General features: G+C 38.9%; 1 protein-coding gene across 8 annotated transcripts in view; it reads left to right on the top strand.

The window, feature by feature from the left end:
- camta1a (calmodulin binding transcription activator 1a) overlaps positions 1-23,426 on the top strand; it is a 306,871-nt gene that overhangs the window by 5,848 nt on the left and 277,597 nt on the right. For 7 of the 8 annotated variants that reach the window (XM_086213431.1, XM_086213436.1, XM_086213432.1 and 4 more), the window contains one exon: positions 11,614-11,717. In XM_086213431.1, coding sequence (XP_086069557.1) covers positions 11,614-11,717 — 104 coding nt within the window. Of the gene's footprint in view, positions 1-11,613; positions 11,718-23,426 lie in introns of those variants that run through there. The other variant, XM_086213434.1, reaches the window with a different exon arrangement.

The raw sequence follows: 23,426 nt of genomic DNA, 5'->3' as shown, positions 1-23,426 counted from the left end.
CACGAAGTGGCCAAATGGTTGTGTTAAAACAAAACAAAACCGTTTTAAGACAGGAAACAGCTTATAGATTCTACCACCTGGTACCAGGAATATAATAGGTTTTGCCACGTATTTTATTTAGTGTGTGAGAGGAAGAATGTGCTCTCACTTGAAAACTAGAAAAACTAGGAAAAAGTACTGTATGAAAACAGTTCTTTCACAAAGTTGTGTCAGAAAGTAAAGTTGTATTTTTATTTTGAACAAGCACTGTAACCTCAGGGAAATGAAAAATTATATCTGTAATCTTTTAGGAATAAAGTGCACTTGTTGATTTTGAGCGCGCGATTTTTAAGGTCTAGTAGGGTTTAGCAACAGTAACGATGGAAAAATCATGGTTTGGATGAAAAAACAACAACAAAATTGGCCACAAACGTTCCAACATTGGCCTAGAAACACTAGATGTACGATAATAATATGGACTTTATTTAAATCATAATTACACCTTTTATTTTAAATACTCTGCAGCAAGTTCCACCAGTGGGTACGATCTAAAAATTATAATATAATTATATTTCGCTAAATTTCATGGTTTTTCAAGTAGGGCTGCACAGTGCTCACTTACTTTTGAAACATCACGCTTGCTGCTTTGTTGTTGTTACGTGTCGGACTCATTGGACCCAAAGTGTTTCCACACAGCTGAATTGGTTTCACCTGTCTTGTTGACCAACCGCTCTCCCTCCATCATGTTGGCTGGAGCTGAACTAAACATACCACACCAGCTGAGAGAGAGAGTTTAGCCTTTTAAGGAGGGGGGGGGGATGTACAGCTGGAAAAGAAAGGGTTGTACTGGATTCATGATATGACACAATAATTGCTTTTTCTCGATCATCTTGTTTTCATAATCTTTGAAAGCCAAAAATTCAATTAATTGGCCAGCAGCCCTCGTTTCAAACCTCTTGAAATTGGTCATTTGGACGATCAAAGTGAAAGTGAAATTAATCTTTCACAGAGCAAAAGAAAAATGGTTTTCTTATTAAGCTAATTACATGTTAGAGGTTAATATATTGTTTTTATGATTAATTTTTAATGAGCCTGGAGGTCATGACACTCAGCCACAATTGATTATTGACATAAGCCAGATTTTTGGAGTCTTTTCGGAATCACAGAGAAGTGTCTTATTCTGGAGGCTGCAGGGTCAATAGTTCAATACTGTAAATGTCATCGCATTAGCTTCCCGCAGGTGATAACCCCTCTTTACCTTTCCTCCTCCTTTCATGCCTCACAACCAGATTGATTGCTTTTATTTTTGACAGCATGTCATTAGTTGACCACCGCATCTCGGCTTAGCTGACCACATTTTTTTTTTTTTTTAACCTGCCAACATTTTGTAACTGCTTTCGGCATGTCGACTTGTGGTCTGAGGTCTGGGTCCACTCTGTTATTGGACTCATCTTACCTCCGATAGATCTGACCATTACACATCTCTCACACTACGATTGTGGATTGTTTAAGATTAGATTGAACCTTTTGATGTTCTTGTCATTTCTTGGCATTTTCACTTTTTCTACATCTTGCGAGTGCATGCTGTAGAAGCCGCATGTAGATACGCAGCATGCTGTGAATGAATGGCATTTCTGTTCTCGTCTCTTCTGTCAACTTTATTAGGTCAGCGTGCTTGTGTTTTTTTTTTAATGTGAATTCATGGTTTGTATCCACACTGAAAGAAGATTGCAAATTGCTTTTCTTTCAAATCCCCTGCTTGTGATGCAAGTGCAATCAAGTGTTCTGTGACGTTAAACCTTTTCTGTCCTTTTACGCTGCAACTGATTAAGTGTTTTGGTATATTCTGTCTATACAATCAAGGGATTAATTAATAAAATTATCCCTGGTCTAAAGAAATAAGCTTTTGGAACATAAATGCATGGCATTTCATTTCCAGTGAAAGTATTTAATGTTATGTAACATTATGTGTGCCAGCCAGCCGGCGTGGGGACTAAACTGCAACCTTTTATAGGCTAGTCATGTCATTTACATCCTTGGAGTGTAAAAATTCCGTGGAACAAATGTTTGTTCACCATTTCAAGATACAGCTGCAGTAATGTGGATAATAACCACATTTTTCAGGTAACTGGCAATCAAAAATGCTAATCAGTTATACTCACCAACAAGGGGAAATAGTTCATCAAGTGGGCATCAATGGTCATGTCACATTGTCAAAGGTCCAGATACAGTAACCCCAATCGAGTCAAGCATTTCATCCAAAAGCTGTTATTAAACCCAAGTATTCCCGGCACATACTGATTAAATTGATTAATTAGCATAATAATTAGCAACAGCTGTGACGGAATGTGATGCAAGTGTGGAATTCACAATAGTAAATCATGACAAAACATAAAATGACAAGGCACTATATAAAGGTTTAACTAAACAAACACCAAACCTATCCTTCGTTTATAGACTGTTGTTTGAAATGTCTCAAAGTGGCATTTTATGATCATGCCATACTGTAAATGTCTGACATAGTTTCGGTCAAATTAAGTTTTTATTTTTTCCATGATAGCTTAATGAAATCCAAAACTATTGGTAAGCAACATCAGTAAAGAAGTTGCAGGCACCTGTTTAAAATAAAAGGCAAAGTAAAACCTTTAAAAACTGCTCAATGCCAGATGCACCTAGGCAAAAAAAAAAAAAGCAACAACAAAAAAACCCCTACAAAAACCCATCAGCATTACCTCACAAAAAAAACCAAAAAAAACATCCATTTACTCTGCCTTTTAGTTTTTTTGGTTTCTTCCTAGAACAGGCAATTCTCACGGGATGTTTAACTGCTGGACCGTCATAAGGAGCAAAGTAACCAGAGCTCCCTTTCTTTTATTGTTTATGTTAAGCATCAGCATTGATATGCTTGTTGCTTGGCTACAGTTTAAGTGCAGCATATGAGGGAGAGTGTGTTTGTTTCTGCTCACTTGACATGTCTCACAACCGATGATGAAATATGTTAAATTGTGCTAATTTTGGAGCCAAACTCTTAGGGGCACAGTTGGCCCAGTGGATGGCTGTCGTCCAACCTAATGATAAGAGACATTGCCATAGGCCTAATTCAGCTTCCCAACTCCTCTTACTGGACAGAGATGAGAGCCAAATGGTTATACACAGAGCTGTTTTTCCTCTTTGATTCGTGTGTTTTAGGTAAAGCAACAAATGCTCGACTGCCCTTCACATCCTTAAGCCGTATTAGCCACTGAACTACTGTGGAAAATATTTGCATTCAAACTGTTACTTTGGATATGCACCACCAGCAGCGATTTGTTGAATGATCTATAGCCAAAACATTAGCTTGCAATTTCTCCACAATGTGGGTACAGATTAAAAAGAAAAACTGTCACTCCCAGAGCGCACTGAGACAGAGACGGAAGAGAGAGGGTTTTGCGTCCAGGGCTCGGATATTGATTAAAGATTTGTTTTTGTCAGCCTTTCCAGTCTCATGACCCTCGCTCTCGTCTCTAGGGTGGGGCTGGAGCAAGCTAGCATGACAGATATCCTTAAATTCAGCCCAAGTGTTTGCTTGGAAGCCAGGATTAGTGATAATCCAAACATCAGCACACAGAAATATATATCTTTATAGCCATTCGTCAGAGGGTGATGTGAATGAAGAGGCATGCAGTCTGCCACTGCTCGGCGGCACACAAATGGCCAGTGTTAGCAACATGAAAGCTGCAGACCTGTAGCCTCTGTGTTGAACACAACTCCTCTCCCTTTTCAGCCGTGCGTACATGAGCTCACTCTTCAAGCCTCAGGGGAAGATCTACTAACATTTTAACGCCCATTGAGGAATCATTTCTTTGCAATGTAGGTGGCAACGTGGCATGGTATATACAGACAGACCGCACATGGAAAAGACTACTTTCTGCCAACCATGGGAGATGAGCGGATCATGTTTTTCCTAGTAATGCATAATATGCATTTATGAGAGCGTGGAGTTTTGTGTCAAAACATGGGAGGAGATGTTGAAGTAGAGACTGTATCCTGTAGTAAAACCAACTTTAAAAAGCAGTTGTAAAACAGATTAAATAGGTGCAACTTCCTGGAAAACATGGAAGCAATGCTCTGAGAACTAGTTTTGTTCATTTCTGCCACATGTACTGTAAAAGCTTTCTTTATTTTGTTTGTCCTCTGTCTTGCCATCTCATTTTCAATTGATTTACTCCTGAATGTGTTTTAAAATTGTATTGTGACCCATGTCGTGTTATTTCGTCTTGAGTTGCTTGCCAGTGCTCGGCCCCACAAACTTACAGGTTAGCCTAGACAAACGAACATAACATACAGTGCCAGCAAAAGGACTGTAGTTGTATTTTTATTGTAAAACAGTGGGTTTCTAAAAAAAAGTATTTTGAATTTGTCAAGAGAGACGTGATGCTGAGTTTGCTAACCAAAATGGATTCAGGAGCATTTGTAATTGTCTCATTTTTTAGCGGTTTAAAACGCTGGAGTAGTAAATGAGACCTAAACATAGCAAATGTATGCATATATAAACATATAAGTGAAGTCCAACAGCTGACTGATTAATCAAAATGCACATTTCTAATGTCACATCTATTCCTTAAAAGCTGGTCAGTGGCTCCATGACGACATTTACTTGTGTCAATTATGCGATCAGCTGCAGGTTTAGTTTGTGCCCTCCAATGTATGTAAATCTGCCCCTAAGACTGTAATTTGCTCCAGTGTGCCTGTTCAGCTCTGCACCCCCTTTCATGTAACAAGCCCCGTATCAGCCTGTCTTGCACTTAAGTGTTTTATTACCAAATAGTAGTTTTCTGTGCATCCCTTTCTTGGCTAATACAAGCTGTCGTTAAGCATGCTGTTTAGACTGCAAAATAAATAGAAAAGCTTACGGGGAGACTCTGAAGGAAATGCAAGAATTAGTTTTCAAGCTGTGTGTATCTGTGAGTAATTTGCTGTTCATCCATTGATCAAATCACACAATTTGGTACGAAAAAGCTTGTTTATATTCAGTAAACCTTTTCCAAAGCTGGCAACCAGGCTATTCACTTGCAGGTTGTGTTCAGGTGGATGCACAGTTTGAGTTTGTGCATTTCCATGCCACATTGGACAGATCTTTAATTAGTAAAGAGTACAACAGCCTTACAACAATAGCAGCTGAAAGAATGAAACCATTTAGTTATGAAAATGTATTACTTTAGAAAAGAAACCTCGGCACTCAACAGCAGTTATGTTGAGTTCACTTTTGGATGCTTTGCGAGTCTCGTAAGAAATGTTCTCGTGTAAAAACAAGGCCCCTCTGAAGTGAGACAAGGGCTCCCAGATTAGAGGAGGCCAACACTGAACATCTGAAAAATAAGTGCCACATCTGAAACACATGGTTTATTTAATAGCACAAAGCACAGAGCACTGTTAGAAACATAACTGTTGCTAGCCTGCTCTTCAAGGAAATACAGTCATCTGTATCTGAGATGGATTCAACCTTGAACGCAGCAGCTCTCAGTAAAACCTGTTGGTAATACACAACAGGCCTGTGAGAGGCTTCTGCTGTGAATGGAATACGTTTATAACCGTAGGCAGACTGGACAGCATCCTTACTTGTCACCGTCATTGCATTTGTCTTTTATGCAACTTAATGTGGCAAAACAAAACAAAAAAAACCCTCTAACCTGATTATGTCAATGCAGTAACAAATGGTCTTAATTTGGGTGATGTAAAATGATATCTTCCACATATATTTGTGGCTTAGATCAGGAGCTACATTCAACTAAAATGATATCTGTGCTAGTGACCGACACATCATCAATAGCAATAAGCAAAATATTTGACAGACTTCGTTATGTTAATGCTAATCCAATGCAACTGTAACATCGATTGTGAATTTGTGCCACGTAATTCTCTAAATCGCTGAAAGAAGAAAATAGTGAGTCTCAACGAAATTGAAACAAATCTTTTTCCTCATCAGGCAGCCCGATTTAGTTCTGCTCGCTCAGTCCAAGCGTACCTCCTCTCTGGCCTTACTAACACTGATGATGATGATGCGCGCTATGAATGACACCGACGGCCAGTCACGGGTGCTCTTCTGTTGCACGCGTCAACATGTGACACCGTTGCTACAGTGAGGCCAAGCAGACCACAGAGCACTGGCGCTGTCGAAAATAGTATAGTTGTACGTGTCAGTGCTCTGTTGAATGTGGTTTGATTTAAGGACAAAACGCGATTATTCGTTTAGGTTCAGATAAGCGCTACATTTTCTTCTGCACTATTCAAATCTTTGCTCGTAACGAAAAGTTTTGTGTGAGAAAACGAGTGATGGCAGTGAGGAAGTGGTTGAGGTTTGATACGTTCGAATTATTGTTCAGTTCGTCAATGGGAATGAAAGGTTTTTCTGTGGTTTTTTGGGACTGAATGTTGTGGCCTGTGAGTCTGGTGACAGCGGCGAGGATGTTCATGGCTCTGCTGCTGATGGCAGGGAAATTGGCCAGAGCAGCTCTGCTGTTAATAACTCTACAGCTGCAAACCTTGACACAAACATGAGGACCCACACCCCACCCCACACCCCCACCCCCAGCAGCCCAACAAAGCAGTCAACCTAAGGGAAATGGGATCTTCTTTATATTTAATATTTGCTTGCAGACTGATTTCAGTCTGTCTGAATCTATGATCCATAGACATCAACAGACACTTGGCATATTCCCTGATGATGCTCTGCCAGGCCTGTACTGCAGCCATATTAAATTCTTGTTTGTTTTGAGGGGCTTTTGCCTTCAGTCTGGCCTTTAGCAAGTGAAACACATGCTCAGTTGGATTAAGGTCAGTGACCAACTTGGCAAATCAAGAACATTCTGCAATGTGTAAATATAAACTCCTTGGTTTCCTTTTCTTTTGTTCTCCCTGTGGGATTAAATTCCTTTTACATTGTTTTATAAATGAGTCACCACGGGTGAAACGAACTGCACTGTGAACCTGAAAATATGAATGCCAGCTAGATGAGTAAAAGTGATTACTTTCAACTTGAAGTTGATACATGTTTCATTTCAAATCCGAAATGCTGGAGAAACTATTATTACTGATATATCTGATCCAGGGATTTAAGATGAATCTAATCTGTGTATTTGATTTTCCAGGATATGTGTTTCAGTAAGTCAGAGCTTTCAATGACTTCAGTGTGCCTTCTGACATTATCTTATCAGGTAACAACACGGAAAAGATAGATTTAGTAAATGTTTTACTGTGTGAAATATAAGAAGTCAATCAGTTAAATAAATTTGCACACTATTTTTGGTTTACTGCACATCACCAGGAATGTTTCTGTCAAAACTGTCTGCTTAAAAAGAAACAAACAAAACATCTAATTATATGTCAGGCTCTTATGAGAATATCACAAAAGTGTTTTTGACACTTCAGTGTGTTTACACGCTCTTAGTAATCTGGTCATTCCCCAGTTGTGACAGCAAGCTGATTTCAGAAGCATCATGTAAGGTTAAAGGATTAACAGAAACCCAGTTAACACCTTGTTAGTCCTGCAGGGTTTACATCGCTGTCTCGGATGCTTAGGGGGTTGTTGGCTGACAAATATTAGACTGGCATTTCAAAGTAAAATGCAGTAATGTTGCAGTTGTGTCACCTTTTCATGTGCACAGCATACTGAATTGAGATGCGTTTTGCATAATTCAGGGTTCTGTGTCAGAGAGAGCTGTAGACCCAACAACACCTTGCACTAAAACATGCTGTGCAATGACTGGTGTAATTATGAGGCCAGCATTTTTTGCATTTGTCAAGATTCCTCTTTGCTGTATGCTCTGGAGTATGCCTGCTGGCAGATTGAGCAGACATATACTCCGACGGTAGATTTCTATCTCGTCTCTCCAAGAGAGAAAATCCTCACCATACTTGAGACATATTTCAATCCAGCTCTGTCTGGAGTCGCTGGTGTCACGATCGGGTGTGCCAGAGGGCAGCGCTGAATCCTGAATAATCTGTGGAGAGACACATTTGCCATATGTATCACTGCTACAGCTATGTGCTGGTTGCAAAAAGCAAATCTTCTAAGCACATTTGTATGTTGGGACATGGCCAAGACATTCGTCAGGCCTGTGCTGTATCTGAACGTGGTCTTGTGTCGTTTCGATTTGTGAATGGGCTTCAATATGAAAGGCCCTCGTCCTTTTTGACCCCTTTAAAGTTAAAAAAAAACAAAAAAAAATTGTTGCTGCATTGAACTGCCAAGGCTTGGCAATCAAATTTGATTTTCAATTACTTTTTTGGCTTTCAACGATGAAAACAAGACAATAGAGATAAATATATTATTGGGTCTAATTCCATTTCACAATGACTTGTGTTATAACCCCAGCACACCAGTTTCCTTTTCCGTGGAACCCTTTTACTCCTCCCTAAAAGCTCAAACTCACAGAGACGATGGACAATATACTGTGAGATTTTTACAGTCTTGCAAATTTTATTGCAAGCCACCATGTCTCACAGATCTGATCATTTTGGGTGAGCCTATCAGTTTGATGCCTGTAGGCACACAGCGAGGCAGCTTTATACGAAAACATATGATGTTGCATGTTGTTTTCTTCTGGTTAAGTTGATTGGCAGGGTCATTATTAAATATCATCAGTGTGTCTCAGGTTGCCACAGCATTGATAAACAGCAGTGGTGCTTAACAGCATGCGTAGCATTAGGGGCTTTTGTGCGCATAGATAACGCAAAAAAAACCCCACAAAAAACAACCCAAAATGTGACATCAGTCGTCTTTGAACCACTTCCACTATGTTTTCAAGCCATGACCACATTGCCATGCTTGGTCGTGTCTTTTCTGGGAGAGCACTGAATCTCTCAGTCTGAACCAGCCTTAAAACCAATTCAGCTCTTGATTTGTTGAGGAGTTGTGCGCTGCAAGGCAGTATGACCAGATTCAATAGTTTCAGTGAATGCAGCAGGTTTCCAGAGTCAATGAGTGATGTAAAATAATTGTGATCTCATTATTGACTGAAAATAATCATGATGATGGCTTTTGCCATAATTGAACAGCCCTGGAGGCTGCATTGTATATTTCTTATCTATGTGATAATAAGGATACACATAAAAACATCCTCCCCTTTAAAAAAAACAAAAAACTCTCTTTCCTTCTTTAATGGTACATCCCAGGTCATTCAGTTGCAGCATGTTTTAGAGTTCTGACAGGAAAACTGCTCTTGTGGTACCCAAGAGCAGATGTTGTATGTGATTCTTAATTGGGTGAAGCAAATGATTACAGATACCTGCGCATCTCATATAAAACAGAGTCTACATGCAGAATTATGGGTACAGATGGATATAGCAAATACTACAGATCTACAGACCTATATTTTCATTCCTTTGGGAGTCATGACGTTCCACCTTATGCATTACACTTGGCGGCAGCTCCATCTCTGTGGACCGACTGTCTTAATTCCCACTGAATTCTCCATATGGAGGTTTCTTTGAAGGCAGCAGCACTCTGTTGTTGCTGTAATGTACAGCAGCGCTCTTGTTCTATCCCCGTAATCAAGTGCAGTACTGGATTATTTGTTTTGGCTTTCAAGCCGTATTTTGCTTTGGTTGAACTTTTTCTCTCTTTTTTTACAGTCAACTTCTGATATCACCTTCCCCAGGGATCCATAGTCAGCATTCAAGCCTTTTTCTCTCTCTTTCCTTGCCTTTTTTTGTCCAAGTACACTAACTTAGAGTCTTATAGTCGCATATTTGTTTTCCCACTTGTAATTTATTTTGAATCTAAAGAGCATCACAGATAAATGCAATTTTGACTCCGATGTGGTGCATACAATTGATAAAACTGAATAATAGATGGCTAACAGACTTATTATCTATCACTGGGCATCAAAGGTTTTTAGTGTCAGAGTTTTTAAATGTGTTAGATATTTGATATATGCAGAAGATTTGGTAATGCTAAGGAGACAAGTATAGTTGATATTTTTGGCTCACCGTTTCTGAACAATACATGTGAAAGAATCACGAACCTCACTGTCTCGTTCACTTTTTGTAATGCAACATGTATGTTTTTGAACTGCTCCGGTGTTGATGAGACTGACTTTTTTTTTTTACTCACACTGGAGCTTTATATCCAACTTTAAAGCAGCTACTCTAACTTTTTAAATGATCACGTCAATGTGTGAATTTAATGTCGATGCCTCTATATGACCTACGTAGGCTAATGAGACTGTCACTCAGCAGACGAAGTCAGACCAAACAGAGGCACAGCTGTTACTTGAGGTGTAATATGATAAGTAATGTAACAGCACTGGAGACAAAGTTGGACATTTTGCCATAATTCTACTATTTTTTTTTTTTTAATCTTACACAGACACACACACATTGCAACCCTCTTTCACTCTCTTCCAAAAACAAATGCATGTGACCAAGCTCACCCGAACCAGGCAGATAAAGGAGGTTATCAGGCTGAAGACAAATACAAACTTCATTCTCATAAACACTCCTGCTATTGTTGGAGGTGCCAAAGTAGTAGAGCTGAACTATTAGGGAAAAATATCTCATTGGGCCTGATATTGCAATTGCAATATAATTCACAACATTAGGAGTAATTGTCAGTGTTGTAGCTTTATTCATATTTTTATTGAAATGATAATGGTGTGATTTTTGCAGGGATCTGTTCTAAACAAAAATGTAGAACACAGTTTGCAGCCTGGGATGTCTCTGCAGCACCACAATACTTATTTTAGAATTTTATTTTAACACGCGATTTGCATTTATTGCTTTTATTGGACCTCCTGTGATTTGGATGTTGCGGTAGGACTGTGATTCCAATACAAGTTCAGTTAATAATTTAGCCCTTGGCAACAGCTAAAAGCTCATAGTAGCTGCTTTGATAATATTTAAAAAGTGATTGACAGATACTTTTTAATTTTTTTTTTGCATTTTGCTTACATCCTCATGTTAGATGTAAATGATTAACATTATGACCCGTATCCCTTCATCCTCTGTTAAAACACACAAGCCTAGATCCTAATTGGATTTTTCATGATATAATAAATTCAACATGTTTCTCTCAACCAGTGCAATTTGTTCACACTTAAGCCATCTGCATATTGCAGCAGGAACAAAGCGATGCAATGTACTGTACATTTAAATGCACCCATGCATGTGGGAATCTTTCAGCTACACTGTTTTATAATGCTTGTGAGCTGATTGTGAAATGTAAATTATAGATTGAATGACATACATTATGTTGCAAGCGTTGGCCCTGGTAATTGTAATTATTTCCCAGAATAATATACCACTTTCTGCCATGCAGCGCACAGATCCCCGTACTAAATCCCCATACACTATAAAATCACTCAAGGGTGTTTATTGTGTCTAAATAATGAATAGACAAAGCCTTTACAAGTTGACAGTGAAAAATTTCTGGTGAATTCCCCTGATAGAATGCATTTCACAGAAAAATAATTTAGCCTAGCACAAAATGAAATGTATGCAACACTCTATTCTTAAATTAATTTCCTAATTCTGTTGGGAATAGTTATTTTACAGTCAGCGTTTTGCCGTGAAGGGACTGATAGAGAGAAAGATGAACAAGTCAACAGGGTATGAGGCCTGCGCTAAATATTCTCTTTTGTCTTTCTTTTGTCGTAGATGAACATGGACATTTGAAAATATACCTGCCCAAGAAGCTGCTTGAATGTCTACCAAAATGCACCTCGCTGCCAAAGGAGAGACACCGGTGGAACACTAATGAGGTAAGGCCACTGCTCTTCAGCGCACCACTGTCGATGCATCATTTTACAAAAGCGCTCCTCCATCAGACATGTTTCACTATCAGTCTTTTCTCAGGTGGATTCATAAACTGCATGAACTATTTTCAAAACAACACAATGAGCTTTCCCACTCTAAAGTTACATATCACGTAGTTGCAGTGAACCTGTAATTATCTTTGAATTAATTCCTTCTCAAGCTCTATCTCATCCGGATGAAAGGTTTAATTTTCAATTCTATTTTTAATCGATTATCTATTGCATTTAAAGCACAGAAATATTAACCTTTGCAATATTTTTTAAATTAATTGTTTTATTATCGACCCAAAGCTTCCGCACATAAAAAAAGGCAGTCGGCTCTATAATGACGACACAATATGTACTCTGCTTTAAAAGAAAGGTAAGCCACAAAAATGGGTAAAAAAAAATCTGTCTATTCTCATGTTAGAACAGACAAAAACATGCGGCTCAGCTTGCGCTTTGCTGTTAGTTTACTAAGGATTTGTTGAACATGAAGGAAATCCTGTTGGGTATGAATTAAAGATTAATCCTAATTGCATACTGAGTTTATTTGAGAACATTATTTAGCATTAGCATCACGACTTCTCAAGGTATCTCAAAGTTAATATTTACATCAGAGGGGGGAAGCATTGAAAACATCCAGACATTATACAAAATCAACATTTGAAATATTTCTTTTCCTGGAATAAATTGGAAATCATTAAACCTAAATGCTTTTGATGAACAAATTCTGACCATAGTCTTCTGCAATGATGAAAGTTAAATAGCTGAAAAACAACCTGATGATAAGACACCAGGCATTCGTGTTTCTGAGGAAACGCATAATTAAAAAAGACATTCTGTCACTGACATGCAGTTAAATATTATTTTACCCAGTTTTTGTGCAGATCTCTTGAGGTGGAACAAGTTGCATCGGTGACTACAGAAAAACACAATTTCTTACACTGTAAATCTACATCAAAATCTCCATCTGTCATATTTTTGCTCCCCGTCCCAGTTATGAAAAAAATGTAAAACCCCCGTGTTTCTAATTGGCTGATCTTGTAACTTGTTTGCCCTGTCTGACCTGCATTGTGCTGCTAGCAGTCTAAATTAATTAACATGGCTTTGAAATTGATCTGAAAATGTAAGTCTAAGCATTTGTTGGGGGATAAATGCTGTCGGCTACAGCTGTTAGCATGTCTTGTCATTTATTACCAAATTAAATCATAATAGACACATTCCAGGAAACCCACCGGGCTTCGTTTCTGGGTTGTAGATTCCTCTGTGGATGTTTGAGTGGCTGCAATGATATTGGAAAAAGTGAGCAAAAAAAAAAAAAAAGATTCCAGTAGTGGTGTGTTATGCATGTCAATGGTGTTTTCCAGGACTGAAGCGAGGCAAAGTTTCCTAAAATCAAGGACGTTCCTTTTTTGTGCAGACCATGCAAACCAGAGTTTTTAGTGCCTCATGGGTGGCAGCAAGGGAGGGATCAGAGAGGCTCTTGTCGATGCAGTTGTATGACTCCCACTAAAAGTGACACTTCATCAGTTCTGTGCATAGTTCTGGCGCTAGCTCAGCATTAGTGCTGACCAATAAATCGTAATTTTACCATCATAGCAATATGAACAGGGGTGATAAAGACATCGCAAAAGATGGTTTGAAATGTGATGAAAAAGACAAATCACTTTATTTACACTGAGCATGCTAAATTTGACCTGTCGTGCTTAGGCTGTGCATTCACACCATTGGGCCAATGAGCACGCCGTCTGCCAATGAGCACGCCGTCTGCTAAGCTTAGATGAATTGGCCTGATAGTGCATCTGGACATGCTAAAACCGTAAAAAGTATGTATGTATGTGTTTTACAACATTGATAATAAATTGATATACATTGATACATTGTAAACTTATAATGTATTCATTACAAGTTTAAAAAAACAAAAACATCACCAGCAATGACAAGAAAAATCCAGAGACATTAACACTGATCAGAAATGAGTAATTGAAATGGATAAATATTCAAATTACTACTATGTTTTGCTGTCTTTTATGGTTGCTACTGAGCCAGTGCCTGAACTTTTCCATGCATTTTCTCAGCGATGTTACATCTGATGAGCCCTTCATGTTTGCACGCTCGCAGGAGATACACACAACCTAGAAACAATGTTCTCACGTTTGTTTCCTGATGAAACCACAAAAACATGACAATTTACGTGTGCAAACTAAACCTCGGGTTGCGTAGTGACCAATTCCATTTTGCATTCCTCAAATTCATCCTGTCATTGATTGCTCTACTCATTTGAATATTTATTGCATCACAGCTAACATGATTGGACTATTAACAGCACAAAATGGATCAGAAGTTACAAAAATAAGTAAAATGAACAATGTTTGTGCGCTATGTAAACATGTCGCTCTTGGTGCAACCAGCCATATTTGACACTGTGAAAATGTTAAATCTAAAATAAAAATATTGTTTGGTTAGTAATACTTAGTACTAACTGACTTCACATACCGATTACCTTCAAGAGGGTGTTTTTACATTTATGACTGCGGATCTACTTGATATATGCACGTACTGTATGAGGTTATCAATAAGAGCGCATTTATAGTCTATTTTTCTTCTCCCCTGCTTCTCACTTCTTGCAGCTCTACATTATTTTCACTTTGTTCATATCTGGGATAATACTGTTCCAGTTTCATTCATGAAGAGGTACACACTTCATTTTACTTTTGGCTGACTGAGGATACAAGTTGCTGCTTGAAAACTGAAATGTGGAAGAAGAGTGAGAGAGGGTCGTTTTCTGGCGAGGAGGTGAAGTGAAGCTAATGCAGAACTATTCATTTCTATCTCATTCTTATGATTCCCTTGTGTGGTTTCACGAGAGGAAGATGTGCAGGAATACATTTAAAGCATTTACTGGAAAATTAGATAAACCAATCGAATCAAAATTCAAGGGAGGGGATGGGCATTTAATAGGTTGAATGGAACTCCTGTCATTGAATCATGAGCAGCGTGCAAGGTACGGATATGCTATCAGCCTTCAATTTATCAAGGGGAGAGAAGTACCTGGCAGGGTTTGAGGATTTACTTAGCAACTGTAGCAAAGAAAAACAACGTGTTAATGGAAGAGATACACAAGGAGGTCATGATATGAGTAGCATTTATAGTGTGAAAGAAAAATATTTCTGTGATGACTTGCCTGTTAAAATGAGATAATACCTCACTTTATACTACGCAGTTTGCAGAAGACAAATAGAAAAACTTGCAGGAAGTCTATGTTTACCGTATTTCCATGATGGTCATGAGAGACACGTTGAAACAAATCCTCCCAGAATTTCTCTGAGGTTTTCAGGCAACGGCTATTGTCTGCTTGGAGCTCTGGCACAATGACCTCTATTTTGTTAGACATTTCGGCTGAGATTGGAATCTTTTTAAAGAAGGACATCTCACACAGGAAGGGATTTAGCCTTATATCCCTTTCAAGATCAAACAGAGCCAGCCTGATGTTTGGTTACCCTGGCATGAAGGTTGCACGTCTCGAGATGTGCAGGAGAATTGCAATTTTACCAGTGATATTTTCAAGATATACTTCTTGCTCTTTGGTTCACTTAAAAGCTCAGATTCAAGTTATGTTTTATTAAAAGGATTCCGAGCAAGTGTATCATCTGTTGGGAAACGAGAGGTCAAAGAAAGGAGCTGATTTTATTTAGGCTGGAATTTTCGGCTATTCATTTTGAATTTGTTCTTTAAATATATACTTCTGTAGCAGCTCTCATGGGTATGAGGTGAATGACAGACTTTATGACTTGCCGCTAGAGTCCTGAGCAATATTTTCCGTGCTGCAACATGCTGGATTAGACCCCTCAGTGTTAGCCTCCTTGTAGACATAAATCTTGCTGACTTTTAACAAGTGGCTCAAGTTGGGTGGCTTAATAAAACATTGACAAACAGAGGAAATTTGGCAATTTCAGAGAAGTGACTACATTCCAAGTCAGTCAGTCTTAAAAAGCAGAGGCAGAGGAGTACAGCATGCAGCCTTAGCAGAGGGAGGACACTGGGCCTAAGCCGGTGTGACACCCTCAGGCTTTAATGAACGACAGAATGCTCTGAGCACTGTGAGCTCCCACTCAGCTTTACTGCCTCTGAACTGGTGCTGAACCAAAACAGACAAGAGAGCATCAGCTCCTGCCTCCACCGGCCTGCTACACATTTAATGCCCCTGTTGTCAGGAATAATCCTGTGTGCCTCACGCCACTGCCAGAAGCAGCGCAGCGTGGTGCCTACATGCAATATGCCGCCACTCAAGACTGAGCGTGAGCAAACGTAGAAACATTGAGTGGACTCCCCAGGCAGAGGGTGTAACTGGCGAGGAAGCAATGATCAGAAACCACAACAAATGAAATTAAAGGCGAGATTGGATAAACCTGAGTGACTGTCAGTAACACTGTGAGATAGGTGCTATAATGACAAGCACAATTGGCTGCAGTGCGGTGTAATCATTCAGTCCTTATCTTTGACTGTTAACGTGCTCCATGTCACGGTGTTATCTGGGATCCTGCTGTTATAATTTTACACAACAATACTCTCGTTTGAATACAATTACAGGGGGAAATGAATATTTTATTAATATATCCATTCTTTGAAGAGGATAATGACTCTTTTCATTTTTTATCTATATTTAAAAGATCACAACAGTGGCTCCGCCGCAATAGCGGTCTTTACACCTTGTGTTTCCAATGCTTCTTCTCCTCAAACCCCCAGCTTTAAACAACAAACACAATTTTGAATTTGTGTGAAGAATAGAACTTTGTCTAAATCTCCCGTGTGAACTCTGGAGTCCTCCTTTGGATATCCTGAGCCCACTAAAACACTGGCTGGATAAAAGCTATTCTCCCATGGATTAGTGTGACGTGAAGCGGGAGATCAGGCTATTTCTATCATTACACAACTAAAGTGGGTGATGTTTTTATGGATGTCAGTGCTTGGAGAATTCACCTAATCGAACACAGGGTCATGCTTGATTAAATGTTTATCTTTATCCACATGCGTGGCTTTCTCTGTTGCAGGTAATTAAAATGAGTCCCACCAATTGCTAATGTTTACAGAAATGCTCATTAGCCTCTCTAAGGCAATCAGTGGAAATTAAAGGTCATGTTTGCTTGTATTGTTTGTCTGTTTGTTTGTTGTTTTGTTTAATTTTCTGGGTTAAATACAGCCAGTATTACAGTAACAGGTGCCAAGACTCTTTTTTGGGGATATTTGCAGTTTATAGGGTTAATACTCGTTTTCTCACCCCAAAACGCATGCATACAAACAGGGTTAAAAAAAGCACACAAGGAGCTTAAATGAAGCTTAAATGAAGAGAGAATTAAGAAATAATTTGATTTGATTAACTAGCTACTACGTTAAAGCTTTTTTAAACGGCTGTAGATGGGATAACCACTGTGAACCTATGTGATAAACAGATGAATTCTAGTCCGAATTCTAAAGGATCACACGACATTTTAGAGAACTGAATTTTGAACTCCACCACCAGACTGTCCCGCCATTGTTGCCCTTTTGAGGTGGTCTGCATTAACTTCAGGTGAAATTGTCTCAGTTTTGTTTAATTTGCTTAGAAAAAACAGATTCCTCTTTAAAATATTATTTGAATAATTTCTTCCTATTGTCACAATTGATATGATGAGTCTAATGTTTAAAAAGGATCGCGGCTGGTTTTTATTTATTTATAATCAATTTCATTCTGTATTTTTGATTATCACCTTCAGAATGAAAGTGGCTTATTGATTGTCTGCTTGAACATTTCTTTTGTTTTGAAATCCAATCCTTATTTGTAGCCAAATGTCGAGTGGGTATATGTGTTCTGCAAAACTACATGTGGGCTACTTGACACTGCAATTCTTCTTGGGGGAAGCTAATTATTGCTGTCAAAGCTTCACTGCGTCTCATGCTATGCTTTTAAACTTCACACTTTATGTATGTTGCTAACTAACTTTATCTATTTGTGTCACTATGTTGTCAAAATAACATTGAGTTCAGCGCGCTGATCCGTATTATCACCGGTGTTGTGTTAGTTGAAAGAACGAGTATGAAATTTTGTTCTGTTTTTCATTCACACAGGTGCTCCTAAATATACACTAAAGTTTGTTCACTTTTATTTTTAGCCACAAATGTGAGGAATCCTGTTGGGATTCACATCAGCTCTTCATTGAACTACTCAGATGAAGTTTACGGCAAAATGCCTGCACAATTTACTCTGCCTGCTCAGAGAGCACAGTAATTCAGCCACAGACAACTTTCTTGATTTCTTTTTTAATAGAAACACCAACTTTGTATGTATGTATTTCCAAAAAGTCAATGTCGAGTGATCATATACTTTTATCTTACTGAAGAGAAGTTTTCCACTCAATTGCTGTCTACTACACATATTTCATGGTATCTTTTTATCCGAGTGGTGAAAGTTGACGACAGGAAGAGAAGGCAGAGTTTCTTCAGATGGCTGACTTCTTCGTAACTTCCCGTGAGCTTGATAGCTTTACTGATTGGTAGTGTTGTAGCTTACTGTGAAGTGTCAATTGCAAGGCTACAGTGTAGTGAGGCAGTTGTAATAGGAACCCACCAGTCGGGTCACTCAGGGTGTACTGCGTGCCAAGGGGACCCTTTGCTTTTTTTTCCTCTGGATGTGCACATCAAGGGGTCCTCAGCATCCTCTGAAGACAGGGGTATCCACTCAAAATTGCATGACCTCTAGTAGCAGATACAGGTCACTCCACCTCCTGTGGGAAGCCTCTAAATTGAACCCAGCTTGTGTCTTCGATTTCTTTCCAGCACTCGCTTCCTCTGGTTTCCCTCCTTTCCTCTTATCTTCTGTCTCCTTCCCTTTTCCCTCATGTGTTCACTGAGCTGCAAAGCTATTCAGGTATAGACGAAAAGATTTCTAGCTCTCTCTCGGAATTGCTGGGTCAGGATTTTTCTGTGCGGAACCATTTTGTAATGGAGTTTAGCTTTATTTACTAGATAAAAGAAAACGAGCTCTGCCTTTGATGTGTGCATCTATGCTTCAATAAACTGTTATATTGTACGGTATACAGTAGATATATGAGATCATATGAGTGAATACCTTTGTTCTGTCAGCCATGAATGGGATTGAATGACAAGGGTATTATCATATTCACTACATGATATTTGCAACAATACAATCTAAGTAGCCTCCTGAAAGCTCAGTGTGGTTTTATTAAACTAAAACTTTGTTCACAATATAGAATGGGTTTTCTACTAAATCTGTCAGCTGGGGACATGATCCATAAAAAGGACTTTTTTAGATGCTGAGTCCCTCGAATTCATATAATTTCCTAATGTAGAAAAGTTATCTCATCTTCTCTTATGGATTTAGAAGAAATGTTTAGTGTGAGGCTGATAACTTTGCAAATTAATTCCTCAAATAATGTGATACTCAGGGGGAAAAAAAAGTCTCTATTATGTAGAGAGAAAAAAAGAGAAACGGAAAGGGGGAAATGAAATTGACCAAAAATAGAAACAAAAACCAAACTGGCGCTCGGAGGAATGTCTGCTGTGCAGATCAGAGAAAAACATGTAATAAAATGGAAATTTAGTGCCACATTGACAAGAACAGACAAAAAAAAGATGCATAGAAAGAGATCGCAAACAAAATTAATGTCGGCTTTACTCTTGTTGCTCGTACCCCTGTGGAATACAAAAACAGTGGTTTAACATCCTGTCAGAAGTGTCAGGAGATTGCAGCTTACAAGAAAGCCACTGCTGTATCTGCTAAGCTATAATATTACTCTCTTCTGAATTATGCATTTAACTTCACACAACATATTGTTCATGACCAGCACGGTCTTGTTCAGCGAGTGTGCTTAATGCTGGGGGATCGCTTCTTGTACATCCAGGTTTTCAAGTTGACATCATATCTGTAATAATCATGAGAGTGAGAGGCAAGACGCAGTTTGATGTTCTGCCATGTTTCTCAGACGCTTCCGAGTGGAACGTATTCAACCTCAACACCCCACAAGGAGGCGAGAAATCATCAACTATGCTAAAAAATAAATATTGGGTTTCTCCAGTGGTGATAAAGGTGCTTTACTGACTTATTCAGGATATCCTAAATGATCTGAAAACTGCACATTTGAACGTCTAAACATCTTTTGTGATATTTTTGTTATGTCAACTTAATGATTGTTCATGATTCCATCCCCTCATAAAATGAAGTAATAGAATAATAATAGATAATAAAATCATTTAAAAAAATGAAGTAATAGATTTCCATCCATTTTCTTCCGCTTATTCTGTTGAGGGTTGCGGGGGGGGGGGGGGGGGCTGGAGCCTATCCCAGCAGGCTTCAGGCGAGAGCGAGAGGCGGGGTTCACCCTGGACGGGTCGCCAATCCATCACAGGGCCAACATAGAGACAGACAACCATTCACACTCACAGCCACGCCTACGGTCAATTTAGAGTATCAATCAGCCTCGTCCCCTCTTGATGTCTTTGGACTGTGAGAGGAAGCTGGAGTACCAGAGAGAACCCACGCAGGAACAGGGAGAACATGCAGACTCCACACAGAAAGATCCTGTGCTCGAACCGGGGCTCAAACCCGGAACCTTCTTGCTGAGAGGCGACAGTGCTGACCACTGCACCACCGTGCAGCCCAGTGATAGATTTACTTTACTTAAATTATTTATTTTGAAAATATTAGACAACATCGATCCTCCCAAGTCATCTTGGATTAAAAACTTTGTACATTTTTATCAGTCAAATATATCCTTATTCTTATTTAATGGAGTTAATAAAAAAAAGCATATTTGTTCCATAAGAGGCTCGTCTTTGACTCATGTAATTTAACCATGTCGACATCAAAAAGTTGCCAAAACTGGATATTGGAATATCATGCAATGCAATGCATCTACTCTTCAAGTTCCTCAGTTGTGTCGTAATATATTTGTAGAGCTTTGTTTGTAAAATTGGTGAAAGCTAAAAATGAAGATTCATCCTTTGAAGTGAAGCTTCTCTTGTAGCTCGGTTTAAATTGTCATCTTAATTCACTGACTTGCTGTTAAACACGTACATGAAAAAAAAATCAAATAAGAAATACAGGCAAATATTATGTTATTTTGATATTGCTCATTGGCTCCGAACGCTAGTTGTTCTAATCAGCATTCATTATCATAATCTCTTCAAATAATGTTTTGTTTTTCCCCCCCATACACCCACTAGTAATTTCTACACAAATGTTCTTTATGGATATCTAAATATTTTAGCAGGCTTAGGTCATATGGCAAAAATATTCAATCATCATTTTATAAAATTTTTGTTTTTTGCACACATAAAACTGCATTAAAAAAAAGTAAAAAAAAAAAGTTGAGAGTACTAAGGGGTCAAAACACTGCAACCTCCTGCAGTTTAAACAGGAAGGTTTAATTTATCTTTCCTCTGAGATTCTAGAAGTCCAGCTGTCCTGTCTTTTTAATTTTCTCATTGTCAATCAGTCTGCATTATAATAACAGGATAAATCATTTCTGTTGTGAAGCTCATGGTCCCTCTGATAAAGTTACTATCACAGGATGTTAGTGCTTTGTTTTCTGCAGTGAAGACGCGAGTGTGCACTGCAGAATCTGACTGGAAGTGAGAGCTGACGGGCTTGACAGCAGTACATGCACTTTTCCTCAGAGTTTTTATAAAGTCATTCACAGAGGGTGTTCAACGTAGTGAGTTTTATAGAGTAAAGATGCAAGGGTATACAAATGGAGAATCTGTCTGAGCTATATGTGAGGGAGCAATGCAGTGAATTGACTTTAAATTGTTTCATTTGCTTTTTTCACTTACAATTTTTTTTATATATATTTAAAGTGAAAAAAGTCTATGAGCACTTGAATCAAATAGAAAGACGTGTTGCCTGACAGTACATGTTGGCAATTCAGCTCTTACCCCATATGCAAATGTGTATAGTATTTTTTCCCTGCTGCGTTTCACTGTTAGCAGTCCTTGTATAAGAACTGAAACTCATTCCAGTGGATTTCCTCAGTCTGTATATGAAAAAAAGAAGTGGATAATCAAATCTTCATGCTGAACAAAATCTGATTCAACTGACAGAAGTCTGAGTTAGGTAGAGCCCTAGTTTTATTTTGCTTTAAATCATGTAAGCTAATGCATTAATTATTGCATTGATTATTCACTCTCAGTCAGCATAAAGCCGCCTGAACGCATGACATGAATGCATTTTCAGGATCAAACATCTGATATTGTATGATGTTACTGTCCATTCCCTGTACTGACCGGATTGGAAATAAATTGTAAGCTCACCACATCCCCCTCTAGATAGTTCTGATGGAGTACATCCATCTGAACTGGTGCTATCTCCCTTGAACTCCTTGTGGAAATCTCCGACGTAATTGTGCCTTTGCTGGACTTGGAGCTCAGGCTGACTTCATATTTCGGAGTCTTGCCCTCTCCATTATAGTTTTGTTGTCCATTTTTAGATGTTCTAAGTTTTTTCACTGGGCTTCATGTGCCTCAGTATTTGTTCGGCTCTACTGCTTGTCCCATTTTGTATTTCACCAAGGTTTAACAACAGCGTTGGCCAGCAAAAGAACACCATGTATCTTTTTATTTTTGTTGAGAGAGTGAAAGCAAGGAGAGACTACTTCAGCTATTCCTTAGAGGGAAAAAATGATCTTTTTTTAGAGTATCAAAGGAGCACATCATTTCCACACTACAAAATATAACACGTTAGGATGGAGTTGAGTTCGGAAGATTCTTCATCTGGCACCGGATGGAGGAGGATGCTCTTCTCCAGGAAATCCCTTTGACTGTTCTTTAGACTCAGTTGGAGGCCTGCTGTTTGGGTAATCAGACGAAAGCCACATGGGTTCTCCTGATTCATGTTATCCTGCCGGCTTACCCCACTCCCTCTCTTTGGTCCATCTCTCTCCTTCTGTCTTGTTGTGTGTTGGTCTTTGATCTCTAAAGGTCCTTGAGAATGAGAAGCCAGCAACAACAGCAGGCTGGGATTCTCTGTGGGCTTTTTTGGATCCCAGCCCATCATGCCCTTTTCTATCTGATGGACAGCTCCAGGCATGACAGTGCCTCTATAGCCCTGCTGCATTAGGCCTCCATCTGATTAAACTCTCCCATTGTCAAAGGCGGGGAACTAGAACTGAGGCTAACATTGACCTTGTTTGCAAGCAGTAAGGAAGGCCATAACATTTATTCTTCATTTAATGTGTTGAATATTCCTTTCTTGCTAAACCAGAGTCGCTGTTAAGCTGATGGTTGCAGTTCCTCATGGTTTTGGGGAGTCATGTTTAATGGAACCACACATTTCCCATCTTGTATTTTTATTTTTAGCTCTCATCCTGCATGTGTTACGCCTTTCGAAAATTTGCAAACAAGGAGAATTTGGCAGGTTGACAAGACTGTGGATGCACAGCTGACTGGGCTGTCATATTCTTCTGAATAAAGCCTGGCTGCTCCATGTAGCAGCAAAGTTGACTAACTAACAAGGTGTTTTCATCAAAGCAAAGATGCTTTTAAGTCTCATCTCAAATCAGCAAGAGAGAATCTGAGTCAAGCTTTACCCTTCATTTTATAATTAACAATCAGAACTCAAACTATAATCTTAATGGAACAATCTGCTTTATTTTTCAGCTTAAACTAATAGTTCTAACATTA

Source organism: Aulostomus chinensis, chromosome 9, assembly GCF_037954235.1.
Source record: "Aulostomus chinensis isolate RoL2024-O1b breed Wild chromosome 9, RoL_Achi_v1.0, whole genome shotgun sequence".
Classification (NCBI taxonomy): domain Eukaryota; kingdom Metazoa; phylum Chordata; class Actinopteri; order Syngnathiformes; family Aulostomidae; genus Aulostomus; species Aulostomus chinensis.
Note: the sequence above shows the minus strand (reverse complement) of the source record. Positions and strands in the feature narration are given on the sequence as shown.